The following is an 18,858-nucleotide window of genomic DNA, read 5'->3' on the forward strand; positions in this document are numbered from 1 at the left end:
CCATTTTTTTTTTTTTTTTGCTGGCCGATACAGCTCCCCCTTTATTTAGGTCTAAATGGATGCCATCTGGCTAACGAGCCCATACTCATGTTCCAGATTAAAAGGCAATCCTCCACGCGTTACTGATACGGCGCTGTAGATTAGAGAGGTTTTAAACGGTTTTGAAGGTGTAATTTGCTTTTCACGCAGTGCTATTCACCTCCTGGAGGGCGGGCTGGCAGCTGGGCCCTTCCCTATCGTCGTCCCCAGCAGCTCCCTCCTGCCTCAGGTCCCCTCCATCGGCCCCAGCTGCAAGAGGAGGTGCTGTGTGACAAGCGAGGGTCACGCTGTCTCTTGCACGCCCAGAAATGCTGCTGCAGTTGTATCGGGCCGGGATCTGCATCTTGCACACCCTAAGCACTGACTGCTGCTTGGTAGAGCCTGGGTATGGCCCCATCTCCTGGGATCCTGACCCTGCTGGCTCATCTTTAGGGTGAGCAGGGTCTTGAGCAGGTCACAGCTGCCTCCCTGAATGGAGGCAGCTCCTGGGGTGATGCTGCAGCTGCCAAAGAGATTGCAGCACCGGGGTTTGACATCTTGAGGGAGAAGCTGGATAGGAGAGGAGGAAACTGCAGCAGTTGTGCAAGGTGAATCGTAGCCTGCAGGCACCTGGGTCTGCTGGCAGCTCTGCTGGAAAGTGCCACAGGCCGTTGAACGACGAAGCGTGTGCCGGCAAAATGCCTCCTTTTGCAATAAGTCCCCCTGTTGCTGAGCTGAAATCTTGCTGCGTGGCATCTCCTTGCGGTCCCCTTGCTCCTGCCCGGCATGGTGCGTCTCCGGGCGCGCTGCCTGCGAGCTCCCCCGGGGCAAACCCTGACTGCTCCTGCCTGTGCTTGCTTCCACAGATGGCTAACCCCGTCCCGTCAGCCTGCTGCGTGGTGCTCGCCGCAGTGGTGGTGGTGTACGCTCAGAGGCACAGCCAGCAGGGTGAGTCTTGTGCCAGCTCTCCCGCCAGGGGGGAGTCCCAAAAAACGCGGGTGCTGCTCCTCTGGCCTCTCTCCTAGCGCGAGTTGGGAATGCTGTCTGCGTTTGCTCAATATTATATTTTTGGATGTCATCATTTTCTCTTCTGTTTGATGTGTGCGACCCCTCCTGCAGGGTTTGGGCATCCTGCAGCCCACCAGTGCCCACCGGTACCCCTCAGCGTGCCTCGTCCCGCCCAGACCCCTGCATGTCCCAGGGCACCTCTGCAGCTTTCCCCATCCCTTTACTCCCCGTTTTCTGCACCATCAAGGGAAAGGAGGGTGGGAAGAAATGGCAACCTGGCAGCCCCGATGCCTGTCGCCCGACCCTGTGACCGTCACTGGTGTCCTATCCAGCTCTCACCTACTTGGGGGGACTTTGTCCTCACTGCTCAGTGGCACCCACCCTCTGTGCCTGTCTCTAGCTCGTGGCTCTCCAGCTGAGCAGAGTATGTGGGGCTTTAGAAAGACTGAATTTCAGAGTTGCTGGTGGCGTTGGGAGCTGGAGGACCCCATGCAATCTTGGGTCCAGATTGGAGCAGGACAGTTTTGGGGCAGCCACTTGGGTCCTGCCATGGGGTGTCACCCATGGCAGCCCTGCTAAAGTGGGACAGAATGCCCCCCCCCAAAAAAAAATCCCTGTCTTTCCTGTCAGTAAAGCTGGCTGCAGTTGCTTTTGTTGGATGATAGAGGGGAATTTTGCTGATTAGCTCTGATGAGGATGTCTGTAAGTCCATGGGTTTGGTGGGATCGATGAACCCAGCCGGAGCACCCTGCTGAGCTGCTCTAAATCCAGCTGGGTGGCTTTATGCTGCTGGGTGCTGCCAGCCCTGCTTGCCTGGACATGAAGCAGCTGGAGTTTGGTGCCACGTCCCTGTTGCATGGGGACAGCCATGCTCTGGATACAGAGGGAGCTTGCTGCGTGGCACTGAGGGAGTGTTCCCAGCTCCTTCCCAGGGTGTCTGCCCAAAGTGTCTGGGTGCTAAGCTGTGTGCAATGCTGCTTGGTCCTGCTGTGCTAGCAGGGCCCTTGAAGGAGCCCGTGTCAAGGCTGGTGGCGCATCATTTGAATGCACTGTGTTATTTCCCTCTGTGCTGTGGGGATGACAGCCCAAACCTGGGGAGATGTATACCAGGTGCAGGTATTTCAGGAATCTGCATCGTGGAAATGTGTTGTCTAAGCAGAAGCAAACGGCTGCTCCCTGCCAGTGCTGGCCATGAGTTTTGCCACTGGCTACAGCGTGCCGGTGCAGAGAGCATAGTCCTGGGTCCTTATGGCAGCAATTCCAGGCAAGCTGATGCGATTCCCACCTTCTGCTCCATGATCCGGCAGGATTCAGGGATTTGGCAGCACATCCTCCCCGTCCCCACACCCCTCCTCCTTCCCTTGCCCGGCTGCATCCGGCAGGGAGGTGTCTGGGGCACCAGCTCGAAACCGGAGCTGCTGAGACCCGATTGCATCAACAGGCACCTGGAGGGAGTGCGTGGAGGGAGGCAGGGCTCTCTCCATCTGCAGGAGCCGGAGAGGCTGCTCTGCACTGGGGGACATGAAAAGGAGACGGGGTCCACAGAGAGAGGGTGAAATATTGGGTATAAGAGCTGGAGGAAGGCTAGCAGGGCAGCTGCAGGGCTGCGCTCAATCTGGCTGTTCCCCAGAGGCACTGTGTTGGAGACCTTATGGGTTTCCTTGTTTCCCCTGCCTAGAGCTCACCCTGTGCCCTGCTGCACCCTCCCCTCGTCCCCTGGACTCGTCCCCTGCCAGCCGGGCACTCGGGCAGGGGGAGCTGGGTAGGAGGTTGGATTAATCCCACCGATGGCAGGGACTGGCTGGAGTGGGGGGAAGACACTGGCGTAGAGTCCATTTATCATGCTCTTGAGGCACGCTCGACTTTAATAGCTCATGAAGCACTTTAAGAGATGCATTAGCACTGAATACTTGAGCGAGGAGGATGTGACAAGCTGTTAAGTGAGCAGGAGCACGGCGCAGTGAGGCCAGCCACCCGCTCCTGGCTCTCACGTGCACCCTGGTGATTACTGGAGCGTCCTGCAAAGTGCCACATGAATTAATAAAAGCAGCATTGGGTGCGGTGCTGGTGAGGTTGCTCATGTGTTAACCCCTCTGCTGCTCATCTTCGGTCCTTCTCCTTGGAGCTGGAGGAGTGAAGGGCATGTTTCAGGATGCAGGAGCCAGGAATGCTCCCCAAACCCCAAAGTTTTCAGGTGGAGGAGGTCAGAGCTGAGGGGATCTGCACGAGCTGCTGTTCCTCCATCCCTCCCTGAACAGAGCCCAAGGACAATCTTGTTCCGGAGGATGGCTTGATCCTGGTGATGCCCCACACCGTGCTTGCTTTCGGCAGCATCATGCCCTAATCCAATCGCTGCTAAAGCAATCTGTCCACACTGCTGATCCGTCACACTGGGTGGCTCTGGCAGGCTGTCACAGTGCTCAGCTCACTGACCCAGGCCAGCACGGGTGGCTTTGTACAGCCATTGGGATGCTCTTGAATTTAGTAGAGGAAAAAGGGATGCATGGGGTAGACTTGAAAGGGGACAGAAAAAGAGATAAGGCTTTCAGAGGCTAGCTGTTGGAACAGGTTGGCGTGGTGGCACAGTGTGGCCATGTGTCTGACTTACTTCTGCCCAGAGGACAGGGACAGGGAAAGCACAGCCGAGAAAAAAAGCGGCGCTGCCTGCTGCAAGGCTTGCACCTGTGGTTGGTCAGGGGTTCAGGCGTGTGACAGCAGGGCTGGCAGGGTGCCCTACAGGGCAGACATCTCCATAGCAGGGCTTGGGCACCCTGAAAGGAAAGAGAAAAGCCCCGGGGCATTGCCAAAACTCTACGTAGGAAGGGTTTACACGTCGGAGATGTGGCAGGCCATAAGGTGTACATGCAGGGGTGATTCCAGCTCTTCCTAGCTGTTGCTGTGATTGCCCGTGGCTGGGCTCTGCTGTTCCCATCACACCGGGTGCTGCAGCAGCCCGAGCAGGAGGCAGCTCTTCTTCCCGGGCTCCTGCCACAAGCCAAGCCCCTTCCCCATCTGTCAGCTGCGCCGGAGTTATATCCACGTCTGTCCCAGGCTGAGATTTCTCTGCTTTTAAAAGAGGAGTAATTCTGCTGTATTGATCCTCACCTTGCTGAATTAACTCATGTTTAAACAATAATTATGTTTTCACCCGGGAGAGGAGAGAAAGAGATAAACGTCTCTGGAAATGAATGCGTTTCAGATGCCACATGCCGGGGTTAATTTATCGATGAGCGGAGACGCCGCTATCTCCTCTCTTTCTCACCAGCAACAAGCAATTAGCCCCCATCATTCCTCAACCAAGAAAAAGAAAGAGAGATTTTGTTTCATTACTTTCCCTCCTCTCTCGCTCCCTTCAGCCCCGGCGCTAATCTTTTGCAATCGGTTCTGCTGCAAAGCCTCCCAGGAGCTCCTGTTCGCACGCGCCTCGTTAGAGATGCTGCCCACATTTCAGCTAAGACAAAGTCTGGGCCGGTAAACAGCCTTCGAAACGCACAGCAAAGCCATGCAAATTGGCTTCTCCATGAGAAAACCATCTGTGGGTACCTTCTTTTCACCCTTTGCCGCATTGTCCAAACTTTTGTGACAGCTGATGGGGATGCGACCAGCTCTCCTCCTATATCAGTCAGCCCATGCAAGTCCCCCGGGCATTAATCTGGCAGGGTTAAACTAGTAGCTTTGCTTCTGGGGAAGTTTCCTGGGTTTTGCCTGCATTTTCTGTGTAGGAGGTGGTTTCTAGTTTTGTGCAGGGACGCGTGGTTTGTTTGTAGACATGTGAGAGGTCTTTGGCAGTCATTCAAATGCTGTGCAGTTAAGGTGTTGGGATTCAGGTGGGTCCCCACCACAGACACGGTACCACTACAGACCCTCTGGCACCTTGGGTGTGTTTGGGGAGAAAGGAGGGTATATTTTTCCATAGCAATTTTGCAAAATCGTCTCGCTCTTTGAAATGTCTGTATTTCAGTATAGATGGGATGGGAGAGAAGAAAGCGTGGGATGATTTTTCCTTGCCTTTTTTCCCCCTGTTTCACAGCTGGAGTTATTTCTACTTTTGCACATGGCTGAATTTTCAAAGATGGATTGTGATCCTCTTCCCTCTTCCATCCCTTGCTGCTTTTCTCACGTCCAGTTTTACCATCTATTGCTAGTGCCCGCTCAGTAGGTTAGGCTATCTTAGGATCCTTCCTTAACCCCTAGGAGAAAGAGCAGAGCTTTGCTCCCACTGATCACTTCACAAACAGGGTTTGCAAAGCCTGGGGCATCTGACCACTTTCTCTGCTTGATTTTGTCCCATTATTCAGCATTATAAAAATTTGAAGTAGAAGTATAGTTACAGTGTGTAATTCCTGGGGATGTCCTGCGCCAGTGCCTGGAGCCTGGCGGGTTGTTTGGGAGAGGCATCTTTCATGCTTTCCTTCTTTTTGGACTCTGCTCTGCAAAGGGACAGACGGTGCTGTGCTTTTCCCCTTTGCTTTTCCCTGGAGCAGCTGGTGTTCATTTCAACCCAGAACAGGCTTCATGGGTGCTGGAGCCATGCTCAGAGCTGGTCCCAGTGACTGACAGCTCTGAGGCATCTGCTCTGCATTGTTCATCTCATATATAACTATTTTTTAGAACTCTTTTATCAAAGCAAGTGGCTGCATCAGTGAGGTGCATCACTACGCTAGGTCCAAGAAGCTCAGTACAAGACAGTGATGCCCTGAACCATTCCAGCCTGTAGTTCCCAGAGGTTAGGGATTGTCCTGGAGCTTTTCTCACCTCTTTGCTCTTCCAAAGACCCCATATACAAGGCTGGGAGGGAGTAGTGTGTGTGTCCATGCCAGAGGCCAGACTAGAGCATCTTCCTGCCTTGATGAGAGCTGCAGAACTGGCCCCAACAGTGAGTGTGTCCCATGGGACCTAAGCTGCACTCCCTCTCCCCTGAATTTGGTAAGTCTCAGCATCCAGCCTTTGGACCTCCTCGTGCTTTTCTCTGCTAGATTTCAGAGTACAGAAATTTACCCCCAGACAAGTATTTAAAGACACCAGCCAGGTCATGTTTCATCTTCCAGTGGTTGGGCTTACACTGAGCATCCTCTTACATGAAACCAATTCTTGTTTTTTCCCCATTGCCCAAATCAGTCTTCCCTGAACTGTTTTGTGTTCGTAGCCATCCTTTGTCCTCTTCTCTCTTCTCTTCTCTTCTCTTCTCTTCTCTTCTCTTCTCTTCTCTTCTCTTCTCTTCTCTTCTCTTCTCTTCTCTTCTCTTCTCTTCTCTTCTCTTCTCTTCTCTTCTCTTCTCTTCTCTTCTCTTCTCTTCTCTTCTCTTCTCTTCTCTTCTCTTCTCTTCTCTTCTCTTCTCTCTCCTCTCCTCTCCTCTCCTCTCCTCTCCTCTCCTCTCCTCTCCTCTCCTCTCCTCTCCTCTCCTCTCCTCTCCTCTCCCCACACTATTGGCCTGCCATTCAGTCATGCATTAAGTGACATGACTAACATCTGTCATGTGTTGTTTGCTTTTCTGTGCTTTTCCCCAGGGTGAGATGTGTGTGCAACGGAGTGTTTTGGAATTTCTGTAATTGCCTGTACACAGCCGCTCACTGTTCACGCTGGGGAAGGCAAGGTCGGGAGGACAGCACGTGTGTGCCGAGCAGGAGGCTGCCGATGGTGCATGCTTCCCACCGAGAGAGCTCTGCCTCCTCATTACATAGCGCTTTCCTACCTCGTGGCATCTCCGTGCGTCTCGGGCCAAGTTTTGCTCTGCCACTTCATCTCTAGATGGCACCTGCAAGGCCATTCTGGAGTTGTCCTCTTGGAGACACAGACCTAATTGTGACAGGGGTTGCAGGAGATGGACTTCTCCTTTCCATGATATATATCAGCCTTTGTTTTTTTGGCAAACTTTGCCAGCACCAGTTTTATGCTGCCTGCAAGGTAATTGATAAGGCGAGTGATTAGCAACGGGCCAAGAGCAGATCCCTGCAGGGCCACGCTGGGAACACCCTCCTGCAATGATGATACCACATTAACGATTAATTCCCCATTAGCAATTACATTTTTTAATCCTTCCTGTTACAATTCTGGATGCTCTCATTATCCAGCTGGCTGAAGCACCAGCCTTGATCCAAACTGCAGCCCTGCTCAGCGCACGAGCTGGTTGCAGAACATTTCTGGTTGGGAAGCACAGTTTGGCGCAGCCTCTTACCTGCCCCTGCATCCCCCACTCTCTGCAAGCTATCCTGAAGCCAAAAGGCTGCTCACATTGGCTTCATGGAGAGCTCAGAGAGCCAGAACAGAGGCATGGTGCTGGATCAATAAAAGGACACATCTTGGTGTTGGAAGGATGTTATCAGGGTTTGCTCGGTGTAAAGGCACGGGTCTTAGCTCAGCCTGTCCTCAGGCTAAATGAGTGTCGGTTCGTGGTGGTATTTTTGTGGTATTCGCATTTTCTGTACCTGGTAGACCTTGGTCCCAGGGTGTACTATGAGGAGATGCTTCTGCCTTGGAACTGCTTCCTCCCCGCCGCAAGGGTAAAAGTGCAAGCAGCAGGGCAATGGGGGAGAGCATTGCCAGAGGTAGGGGACCCTGGTGGGTGACAGCCTGGCTCAGTAAGGACGCGCTACCCCTCACACAAAGGTTCCGGCACCGACTATGTATGTGCAGCCATCAGGATTGGAGCACTACCGCAAGGCAGAGCTTTCTTAAATCACTCTGCAGGCTGCCATTCAAAGGCAGGCATCTGCTCTTTATGGCTTTGTCTCGTTTCTGTTCCTCCCCTGGGGCTAAGCTGGCCCAGGCTCAGGGCTGGCATCATCCTGGTGGGGTTGCTGCGTCTGCTGAGGGCTGCTCTGCTAGCCCACCACACGCTGGATGGAGGTACGAGCTAGCTGCAACTCATGTCAGGTGTCCCTGGGATGCCTTTACAAGGAAACCCCTTCCTCTGCATCCCTAGGTATCCATTACTGTGACAGTTTTCCCATTGCACCCCCGTCTTTCCTGCTAGCCCACAGCTGCGGGGAAGCAGCAGGGACATCTCACCCCCAGCTGAGCTGACACCCCAGCTGCAACCCATTAAACACTGCTGCATGCCATTAGGGTGTTAAGGAGCCCATAAAGGTCTGGGGCCCCACTGCCACTGCCCTGATCTTTCCCCGCTATCTTTTAGCCCTGCTGTGAATAAGAGGCTGTCTGATAAGAGGAAGCCCAGCCGCAAACTCCCTCCCTTCTTCTCCAGCTGCACCCCCATTTCCTTCCTCTCCTTTTCTCTGTCCCAGAGCACCTGGCTACTTTTGCAGCACAAAATGCATCTCCTGAAAGGTTCGCTGTCTGAAAAGGGAAAGAAAACAGCAAAAATAGCCCCAGCTCCTGGAACATCCTTCTATTACTGGACATCTCTCTGAGCTCCAGTAGACTTCCTGCCCAGACGCGGAGTGAATTATGGCCAAGCTCTCGGAGGCTGACCTTGTGGTCAGCCAGGGCACGGGCTTGCTAATAAATGTGGTCAGCCCCTACCGCAGACAGCCTATTTTTAGTGCGTGTGTTTCCTTGCCCGCTGCCTCGCAGCCCTGCCTGGTGGCTCTGCAGATCCCAAGCTGGCTGCCCCGGGAGCGTGGCCCATATTGTAGGGTAGCCCTGCTGGGAACAAGAGCCTCTGGAAAATCCAGGCGGTTGGTTTCTATGTGATGGCTGCTAATTTTGCACTGCGGGAGCCTGTGTGCACAGAGAGGTTGTGTGTGCTGTGGGAGGTTGTGTGCACAGAGGTTTCTGCTGGGATGTGCTGTGGGAGCATGGCTCTGCTCTGTGTCTGTTGGACCAGGAGCAGTGGGCTCGCTGCTCCTGTCCAGGGGATGCGCTTGGAAATAGCTACAGGTCTGTGCAAGATGGATGTCCTGTTGTGCAAAGTGCTGTTCGATTCATAAGGAGGCATGCTCTTAAAGCAGAGAAAGGGGAGAGAGGAAAAGGACAGGAGGAAAATAGAGGGCACTTAAAAGAGAGGGAGCACATCTTGGAGCCTCAAGGCATTGAAGATCTGCTCTTGGGAGTGACTGTGATTATCAAAGTTGTGAGACGTGCAAAAGAAGTGAACCAAGAGGCTACCTGTGTTTGCTATACAAGTCTGTCTGGAGGCACTTGCACTGAGTGTATCCCTTCCTGGAGATGAAAGGAGGTTTTGGAAATGGAACTGATGGAGATGAGGTTCTGGAGCAAAGCAAGCATCTGTCCCTGGGCCTGTGTAACAGCTGGGAAGGAAATATTAAGAAATATGCTTTGCTAACAAAAATATGAACCCCTCTGTCAGCTGGTGTATTGAAGTGGATCACAAAGCTGTAGATTTACTTTTTTTTTTAAGTGTGGATTTGTCAGGTTTTGGACAAGTAAATCTGCAGTCCCTCAAAACTGGTGAAGATAGTTGACATCTGTGATGAGAAGAAAATGCTGAGAGGATTGCAGTCTGCCAGGGCTCATTAGTTCTGCCAGTGGCAAGGAAAACCGTCTCTCAGTAACCTCGTAGACTTCATTAAACATATCAACAAGCACTGGAAGGGGAGGGCTGGGGTTTGCAGTCCAGCCAGGTCCCCAGAGGAGCTCTGCCGTGTTGAGGCCAGGCCGAAGCCCCGGGGGTTCCTGCTGGTGTGGGAGTTCACCCCCAGCTTCCAGGGCCCTTTGGAAAGCATGAGAAGCCATATGGGACGCTGAGGGATTGCCCACAAAGTGACTTGTGGTGGGCTGGGGGCTGTTCTTTGTTCCTTCCATGAGCCCTGGCTGCTGAGGAAGGGCTGCGGCCTGTCTTGGCGAGGGAGGAAGCAATCCTTGTCCATGGGTTACGCCTGTTGTTTTTTATGCCTGTTACATTTGCGAAGGCTGCCAGGAATGGAAGATCTCATAAAGCTGTGACAGTTGGAGTGGAAACCAAGCGCTTCAGGGGCTTGGCTTGACTTAGCCTCCAAAAGCTTGGAAAGGTCTCGCCTTGGAAGTCACGCGGCCATCCCAGGGAGCCAGCACCTCAAGTTGCCAAAGCGGCCCGATCCTGCCAGCTGAGGGACACGAATCCGACTGGACTTGGGCTGGAGGTGCCACTTGGTTTGTCTGCTTTGAAGGGCTTCCAGTGCCTGAAGTTGTGGTTTGTGCCCTGGGACTGCAAAACCCACCTTGTGTTGGGCTGGAGGAGCAAAGTGCTCCTGAAGGAGCCCAGGGCTGTAGCAGACAGGGCTGCATTGGTGACAAAGCAAAGCCCAAAAACACAGGAGCACAGCCACAGCAAGATGCTGAGACCAAGCATCTTCATCTCTGCTTTCTGAGGAGAAGATTTTGCTAGGGTAGGAGCAGAGCAAAGGAACCATGAAGCGTGCTCAGGAGAGTAGATGTTGGGACGTGACGCGTACCACCAGCAGCAGAACGACTTGCAAGATGTGCAGTCTGTCCCATGGATGAAAAGAACATCTTTCAGGATAAGCAGTGTTGGGCAGCACTAAATGGAGTGGATCCATGCAGAGAAGCCAATATAATTGTGGCATATTAAAAGGAAAAGGAGGAGAAGAGGAAGGATTGAGCTGGGTCTGTGGCAGGCTTGTTACAGAGGGGAAAAGCAATGCGTGTCACCTTGTAATGAGTGCTGCAGCTAGGCCAATCAGGTGGAGAAGTGAAGTGAAACTGCAAAGCAATTGACAATGATGGAGGCAGGAGGGGTTACAGCAGTATTAGTCCGGCGTATGGACCATTGATCTCTCGGCGTAGGATTTGCTGAAAGATCATTGTTTAGGCTCAGCTGCCACAGGGTGCTAATTGAAGCTAAGGTAGTCTGGAGGCTGATTGCACCTCCTTCCTTTGCTCAGAGGCATGTGCTGGGGAGGCTGGTGTTGGGGAGGGGGTTTTGTGCATGTGGCTTGCAGTGGGGGGATGAAACCACCTTTGTCTCTGTTCAGCTGACAAGGGGAAGGGGCTAAAACTTCTCCTTGCACATCTGCATACTTTGATGTGTAGGGTCAGTACCTGACCACAACCCCAGGCAGGATGCATCCACCATGGTGCAAAACTCCCCGTGGATGGGGCAGAGCCATGTGCTGCCCTTTGTCCCAGGTTCAGCACACTGTGGCATGTCCTTCCTAGCTTTTTTAGTTTGCAAAGCCTGAAGCATTTCCCCCAGTGCAGATTTCTGTTAGAAGAGCCCAGCTGGATGGCTTAAACCTGCTTAATTATCAATTCTGGAGTGTTACAAAGCAGCCAGGGGTCTGCAGAGCCCAAGCTGAAAAACATTGACCTGCAAAGCTGGAAGGATGGAGGACTTCTGCGAGCAAAGAGCTGTGTGCTTTGTAGGCTGGGCTGCATGAGCTAAAGCAGAGCTGTGTATTGTAGCACATCATCCTTGGCCCCCGCTGAATTTGTGAAGGTATAATGAGGTCTGCATGTGTATGCATGTGTTTCTGATGTCCGGGTGCTGGGCAAGGAGTGTGCACTGCTGGGTAACACAGCTTTGCTGGCGGAGAGCTGGTTGGGAAAGGATGCTTTGCTATGCTGAAGTGTGATTCTGCTCTGCAGAGAGGCAGGAACATGACGCTGCAAGCAGCAGTGGCCAGTGCAAGCCTGTGTCGTGCACAGGGGTCTGCTGTGGGGGCCGTTCTGGTACCCCCCATGCCCAAGTGATTCAGTCCAAGTGAATGTCTCCAACCAGACGGGTGGGCTGTACTCTCCATCCATGTTCATGCACGAGCCTGCTCCCAGGGGCACAGTAAGCTGAGCCCGGAGCACTCCCGATGGGAGCCTCCAGCCGGAGCCGTGAACTCCAGACTCCTTAGGATGAGTCACGGAGAGCCTCTGGCTCCAGCCAAGCCACAAACCCCAGCGGGTTGGATTCTGCCGTGCCGGTGCCTGGACTGCACTGCAGTTGTTCCAGCTGAGAGCATGCTGCACAAGGGAGAAACTGAGGCACGCAGCATTGAGGGCATTGAATCCAGACCTTAATCTAACCCTCTCGCTGTGATTTCCCGTGGGAAGCCTCCATGCCTGGCCATCAGCGGGAGCCTGGAGACCTGCCACAACCTGTGCCAGCTGCTGGGACAATGGGGGAGGCTTGGGGCACAGCAGGAAAACCCAATGGTGTTGCTCAGGAGTGGAGAGGTGCCGCTGAGCTCGGCAGGATGCCTGCTGTTTGGAGGGCGTGGAGGTGCACAATGAGGCACGATGCGCCTGGCAGGCGATCATATGCAAGCTCCTGCGCTCAGCGGACTAGAAAATTAGTTTTACCATCGTGGTGGAAAGCACAGGGGGATCGGCCTGTGTGCCTGTCTCCATTTTCCTTTGGTGAGGGTCCCTGCTGCAAGGTGTGGTGGAAGAGCTCAGGAAATTGGGTCCCCACTGGTGCCTCCCAGATCTTAGAGCATCACACGAGCCCCTTGGCAGGGGGAGGAAGGCCCAGAAGCAGCCAAAGGCTTGCTTGCTGTAGTAACCCACCATTCCATTCCCACGGGTGCTGCCTCTGGAAGTCCATTCACCTTCCTAGGATTTTTCTATGGCACAGCTATCTCCAGGGCTTTGCCCCTTTGGAGCCTCCCCAGCTTTTCCCAGTAACACCCATCCCTCTCCATGACAGAGTACAGCCCTTTGTTTGGTCAGGGAAAGGATGTGCCACCCCTTGCTGGCAGAGATGCTTGGACCCATCGTGAGCATCCTCCACTTGGTCTTGGATGGGGAAAATTGCTCTGTCAGCTCTTGCGGAGAGCATTTAGGGACATCTGCAGGCTGACTTAGTGCCCTTCCCATTGCGTCAATGCTGCTTTGCAGAGGTGTAGCTGGGGCATGTCAGGTCTGCCCTGCATAGGCTGCTCCTCCGTCTTTCGGCCCTAAGAGCAGAGGGACATGTCTGTCTGTCCCTCCTGGCTTGCAAAGCAAATTTCTGTTGTTTTCCACCCAAGTCTCTTGCTTTGCCAGAGAGTGAGCCGTGAATATTCAAGGAACAGCACTGAACTCAGTGTGACCATGGTTGGCAGGTTCTGGCCCTTAATTAATTAGCATTGATTGGACTTCACTTCCAACAGCGGAGGAGGGAGCTGCGGCTCAGGGAAGCAGCAAAGTGTTGCAATACAATCACCGCGGCCATTTTCATGCTGCCAGTCAGTGCTCTTCAGAAGTTGCATTGCTGCTGCGATGGCAGCAAGGGAGACAGAAAGGGAGCTCCTGGGAGAACAGAGATACCACGGGACTTTGACAGCTGGTGCTTCAAAATGAACATTTGTTTATACATAGACGCAGGGTTGGGTTTTTATCTTTTTTTTTTTTTTTGTATTTTTTCTGGTTTATGGCATTGGCTTAGCTTGATTTAGACTTTGTGAAGGTGCTGCTCATGTCCCATGTGTGGCAGTAGGGCCAGCATTAAATCCATCAGCCGACCAGGAGATTCACTTGTCACAGCAGGGGTCCTCCTCTGCTCCCGGTTCCCCCAGTCTGAGCACAGCAGTGACCCCCAGGCAGCCAGGAAGTGCTATGTAGGATGTGCCTTGTCCCCCAAGAAATTTGGGGGATGTTGGGCATTGGATCAATCACTTGAGAAGGGAGGTGTTCCCAATCTCATCAAGACAGCCAGAGGTCAGCCTCTCTCCCTCTTGGTGAACCTGCCCTCCCTGAGAAGTTGTCCATCTCACTGCATGGTCTGGGCACGTCTCGTCCACCGAGCCGCGCGAGTCCATGCACTTCTGTAGCCGTTTTGTATTTATTTCTCTGTGTTTTTGCAATTACATTCTTGGCAGCCCCAGAGAGACAGCTGTGGGTGTCTTTCTATTGATCCATGAGTAGGACTTTGCGATGTAAACCCAGGAGGAGAATTTCAGGATTTAAGTGGCGGATTTAATCCCGTTACAGTGTTTATCCTGCCCTAAATCATAGCTTCAGAGTGAAGACCCCATAGCGAGAAACACCAAGAGCAGAAGCACATGTGGCAGCACTTTTAATGTGTTGTGTGGTGCTTCATGTTGTAGACCCAGCAGTAAGCTCCTGCCCTGAGCTTTGAGGAATAGTCTGGATGAAGTTCCTCTGTCCCTTGGAAAATATATTTAGTCGGGTGGAAACAGAGGGGCTCGGTGGGAGTGCGTGCAGACCTGTTCCCAGGTAGATATTGGGTCCTTGCAAACATCACCTCCCTTTAATTCATGCTGTGACCAGGACCTGCAGCTCCCCAGCTTTTCTGTGCACAACCCATCGCTGGGGTTCCCAGTGGGTTTATGTGCTGGGGACCTCTGGGTGCCAGTAAGCTTTGTGCTGCCCAGCACACATGCACAGCTGGCAGTGCAGCGGTGGCCAAGTCAAACAATGTGAGTGTAGCAGCAGGGATCAGTGGATACAGGCTGTTTGTTAGGTGATTTAATTGTGTTTTCCTTCCTCTGGTGAGTTTGGACCATTTTTCTTAACTTGCTTAGCCCAGAGGAGTTTTTTTTATATAATCAGTATTTATGGGAGGCTTTTTGCTTTGCTATTTCAGAGGGAATCACCAGTGTACGCCATAGTAGTGGATTGTAGGGCTGAGTGCAGGACGTGTTGGCGTCCCAGGGGTTCAAGATGGGTAAAGCAACACCAGCCCAAACGTGAGCTGTGCTTCGGATGTTCCCGTGGTGTTGATGTGCCAGGTGCCATCGGATCACAGGGGAGGAGGAGATTCAGAGCGTGGGTCTACTTGCGTGCACTTGGGTCAGTCATTTCGTCTCCATTCGGGACTCGGTTCCTGTCTGTAAGACGGTGCTCTCATTTGTCTCCTCTCCTTGAGCTGTCAGCTCATTAAGGCACCAGCCGCCTCTCGCTGCCTGCCTGTCCCAGGGGGTCTGCAGGCAGTGCAGCAGCCTGAGCGGTGAGGAGGAGCCCCCCGCACCCTGCCGGCGCATCTCCCTCGGGAGGTCTGCCTGCTGCCGGGGAAGGACCTCGGGGGAGCCTTTTTTCCATTGGAAAATGAAGTGCCGTCAACATCCAAAGTTTCACAAAATTGTGTTTCTCTGGCAGGGGAAAAAGAGGAACGGAAAGAGGGGAAGGGCCGCGGTATGTCTTTTTGGTGTTTTTCTGAAATGGTGTTTGACTCTTCACTTTGAATTGACAACTCTGCATCCCCCAAAAAAAGGGTTGTAAAGCCTTTTGTACAACACAGCAGGGGCAGTTCAAGAGCCACGAAACCCTTTGGTTTCCTTCAGAAGGAATCAAGCCTTTTTTTTTTTTTGAGAAAAAAAAATAAAAGAAAACTTTGGAGATTTTTTTTTCCAGAGTTGAGGCTTTTGCTCCAACAGATCCAGAGCTGCATCTCTGCCTTATCCTGAGCCTTCCTGCACCATTCCTGAAACCTGGAAGTGAGGGATGCTGTGAGCACTGAGCCTGGTGGAGCCTTTGAGCATCCCTCCGGCCCCACCGCCCTGTGTGGGCTGCAGCCAGCTCATGCTCTCCCACCACCGGGAGACATAGCCTATTTTTGCTTTGCTTTAGAAAATAAGCATGCATAGAGCCTGATGCTGCTGCGAACGGCCGGCGAGGGGTGTGACCAGCGGAGTTGAAAAGATTGTTTCCTATTCATGGCCTCCAGCATGAGGTAGGGAAAAAGCCATTTTCTGCCTGTGCGTGCATAGATTTGCATTGATCGAAGGCAGAGTTTCTGCCTCCCCGTGCCCTTTGGATCTGCTTTTGGACTTTCTCAGATCCTCCCTTCTCATGGAAGCTGCTGCTGCAAGCCTGTGCCCCATGGACACACGCAGGCTCCTGCCCTGGGCTCTCCTGCGACTGCCACTCGTTGCTTCCTCCTCCCTCCTCTTCCTTCCTCCTGACAGGCAGCCTCCCACAGCCGACTCATTTCAGAGATGTTTCTTCACTGCTCGAGCCAAGATTTTTCTCTCCCCCATCACGCTTAGCTTCCCCCTCCCACTTCCGAACTATTTTTTTTTTTCAGCAATAAATAATTTCAGCGTGCTGAAGAAGCAGGAGAGCAAAGTCAGCGTTAGGCTACAACGAAATGCTCCATTTGTTCTGGGAGTCTTTCTCCCCCTAGAAAGCTTTCCCTAGTGTTTAATTTTAAGGCATGTCATTATTATTATTTGCTCTCCTACTTTCCAGAAGAGATTCCCATATTTTTTCAGCTTGTCTGGAGATTTCCACATGCACACAAACTTTTCCTTTGGCTTTTCTTCCCTGCTTGCTTTCTTTTTGCCGGGGTTAAAAGCCCCAAGTCAGCAAGGTACTTAAACACATGCTGAAAGTTAAGAGCTCGCCTAAGTGCTTTGCTGACTTGGAGCCAAAGATATTTTCTCGAGCCCTTTAAATGCTTCAGAACCTGAATTCAAAACATTTTGCAGAAATTCCAGAATTCAAGGATCTTGTGCTAATAATAGTTGTAATTCAGTAGCGCCTTCAGATAACTGCAGCTCTCTTCCTCCTAGACATCGTGAGCTTCTGTATACTTTTACTTGCAAAAAATGTTTCTCTAAAATCTTCTACCACTTCAAACCCAAGGAGCTCTCCAGAGAGCTGGGCACGTTCATTTGTTTCACTCAATGAACGCTCTGGCATTTTAGCTTTTGTTTTGCAACGAGACACTTGGAGACTCCAAGTGTTGAAATGTAGGGGGGAAAAAAAAGGGCAATTAGTTCAAATCATGTTGAATGAATGTCTGCTCCTGAACTAATATTTGCTCATCATCCCAAACACAGAAGGAAAAAACAAACAAACAATCAAAACAACCCACCACCACCAAGAAAAAAAGCCCAGCAACCACCAAGCTGAGGGCTGTGCGAAGCAGCAGCAGCGGTAATTGAAGGTTAGGAGAAGCTCTCAAAGGCAAGCTGAGCTCCCAGAAAGCAGCCCTGCTCTTCCCTTTGGAGAGATTAGTCAAAGGCATTGTAATAAAAGCTGTATGGAGAGGGAATAGCGGTGGGTAGATGAGCAGGAAAGGCTCTGCAGGGAAGGAGGTGTTTCCAGAAATGGAGAGGCGACCAGCATCAAATAGAAATTACAGCTCGGCTCTTTGGGGCTCTGCACAATGAATGCGGGGTCTCTGCCACCAGTCAGCTGCTGAGGCTGCTTGGAAATAGCTGCTTAATGGGGAGCATTTTTTAAAAGATTTTTTTAAAGTATTCCAGACACTGGTGCTTAGGGGCAGCAACATGTGAGCAGGGCCAGGCAGGAGCTCACGTTTCTCTGAGGGACTGCATGTACCCTCCTCTTGAAAGCAGCTGGTGCTGCTGCTAGGAATGGGAAACCGACAAGAAAAGTCCCTGCTTAGTCATAACCTAATCTTTCCAGGGGTAGCGTGATAACTCTGCGTGAGCTTCTTCGTTGTGTTTTGCAATCATATGTGTGCACATCTGCATGAGTTGGCTTGCAGAGCCTCTGGCTGCCCCACAGCACCAGGCGCTTGCGATCTCCTCTTGCCTCATGCGATATGAAGGCGTGCATCTCACCTTCACCTCTCTGGGGGCAGCAGGGCCCTTTCCAGCACGCCGTGGAGGTGACCCGTGGCCATTTTTCAACGTGGGAGGGCTGCACCCAGAAGATGCTCCTTGTGACTGCTGGGCTGCAGCTCCACAGCTCAGCGTGCGCTGCTCATTGCTCCTTGGCTTGGCTTTGCTTTAGGGTCTTTCAGAGCGAAAGGCATGAAATGCAAATGTAATATCTTGTTATTACACTGGCAAATCCTGAGGCCTTGGCTTAATTGCTAATACAGCCCCTGATGGGCAGAGTAGATTGTTGCTTTATTATTAATATTGCTTTGAAATCAGCTAGGCTACAGGAGTACAAGTGTTGCTCAGAGATGTGAGAGATGGTGACTGAGTCAAAAAAAAAAAAAAAAAAAAAGGAAAAGGCTTGCAAAAATGCCTCGCTTCTTATTGCCATCTATTCTTCCCCATGTGCGCCAGTATCTCAGCTCCTCTGTTATCCCACGGCCAAGAACACAAGGGGAAGTCTTGGTGCTGGGGCAGGGTAAAGGAATTCTTCTCTTGGGTAGAAACAAGTCCTGGGGTCTCTCCTCCAGTGGGTGTCTGGATGTAGGAAGAAGTGCTGCTGTTCCCCCTGGGGGTTCCCAGGGACATCACAGGGAACTTTTCCTTTCCAAGGTAGGTCCCATTTCACTGCCTGCACCCCAGCTGCTGGCCGGGACTGCTGAGCTCTGCTGTGCTGGGGGACATGTCATGACAGCAGGGTGACAAACCAGGGGATGGCCACAGGGTCCCCCCCCGCGTCTCGGTGCTGCAGATCGCATCCCTGCTTTGATTTCTGAATAGAGCCTGCATGCTGCCTTTGACTCCTGGCCCCAAGCGCAGGCTGTGCCCTGCGCCTTGTCCCTGCGGGGGCTAAGCCGTCAGGAGGAGGCTTAGCCTCCCATACCTGCAGTTGAGGAAGCGGAGGATTTTTTCCAGCTCAGGCCACAGAAGTTCACATGTTAAGTTGCAGCAGTCCCAGCTTCAAGCCCAGCTGCTGCCGATCCACCCAGGGGTACGAGCGTTGCATCAGTCAGCGACAAGCCACTGGCCTACAGCAGGCAAAGCCCACGCCAACAGACAGACAGAAAGAGCCTGAGGGGCTGAATTTTAGAGCTATTAAATGATTAAATGCAAAAAAAAGAAATGTTAATTTAACATCGCGGTTGTGATTTTACACACCCGAGAGCCTGGAAATTGAGAGCTCTGCTTCTCACACAGGGATCGTAACTTGGCACTGCGCAGATTGTACAGTATGTAAAATTAGACCGGAGAAATAGTAAATATGCTGCAGGGACCAATACTGTCTTGGCAGAAGGAGGATGGACTGAGTGGGACCCAACAGGTCTTTTACGCCTCTGACTTCCATAATTCTGTGCTAATAATAACAAAATCTTGCCCGATGCCTGATGCTAACCCGCAGCCCTGA

The 18,858-nt window shown here is 52.3% G+C and overlaps 1 protein-coding gene across 1 annotated transcript in view; it reads left to right on the top strand.

The window, feature by feature from the left end:
* The window catches only part of CNTFR (ciliary neurotrophic factor receptor), a 163,700-nt gene that overhangs the window by 87,396 nt on the left and 57,446 nt on the right, over positions 1-18,858 (top strand). The window contains exon 3 of the mRNA XM_035565890.1: positions 885-966. Within this exon, the coding sequence (XP_035421783.1) occupies positions 885-966 (82 nt within the window). The remainder of the gene's footprint in view (positions 1-884; positions 967-18,858) is intronic.

The sequence above is a fragment of the Cygnus atratus genome, chromosome Z (assembly GCF_013377495.2).
Source record: "Cygnus atratus isolate AKBS03 ecotype Queensland, Australia chromosome Z, CAtr_DNAZoo_HiC_assembly, whole genome shotgun sequence".
NCBI lineage: Eukaryota > Metazoa > Chordata > Aves > Anseriformes > Anatidae > Cygnus > Cygnus atratus.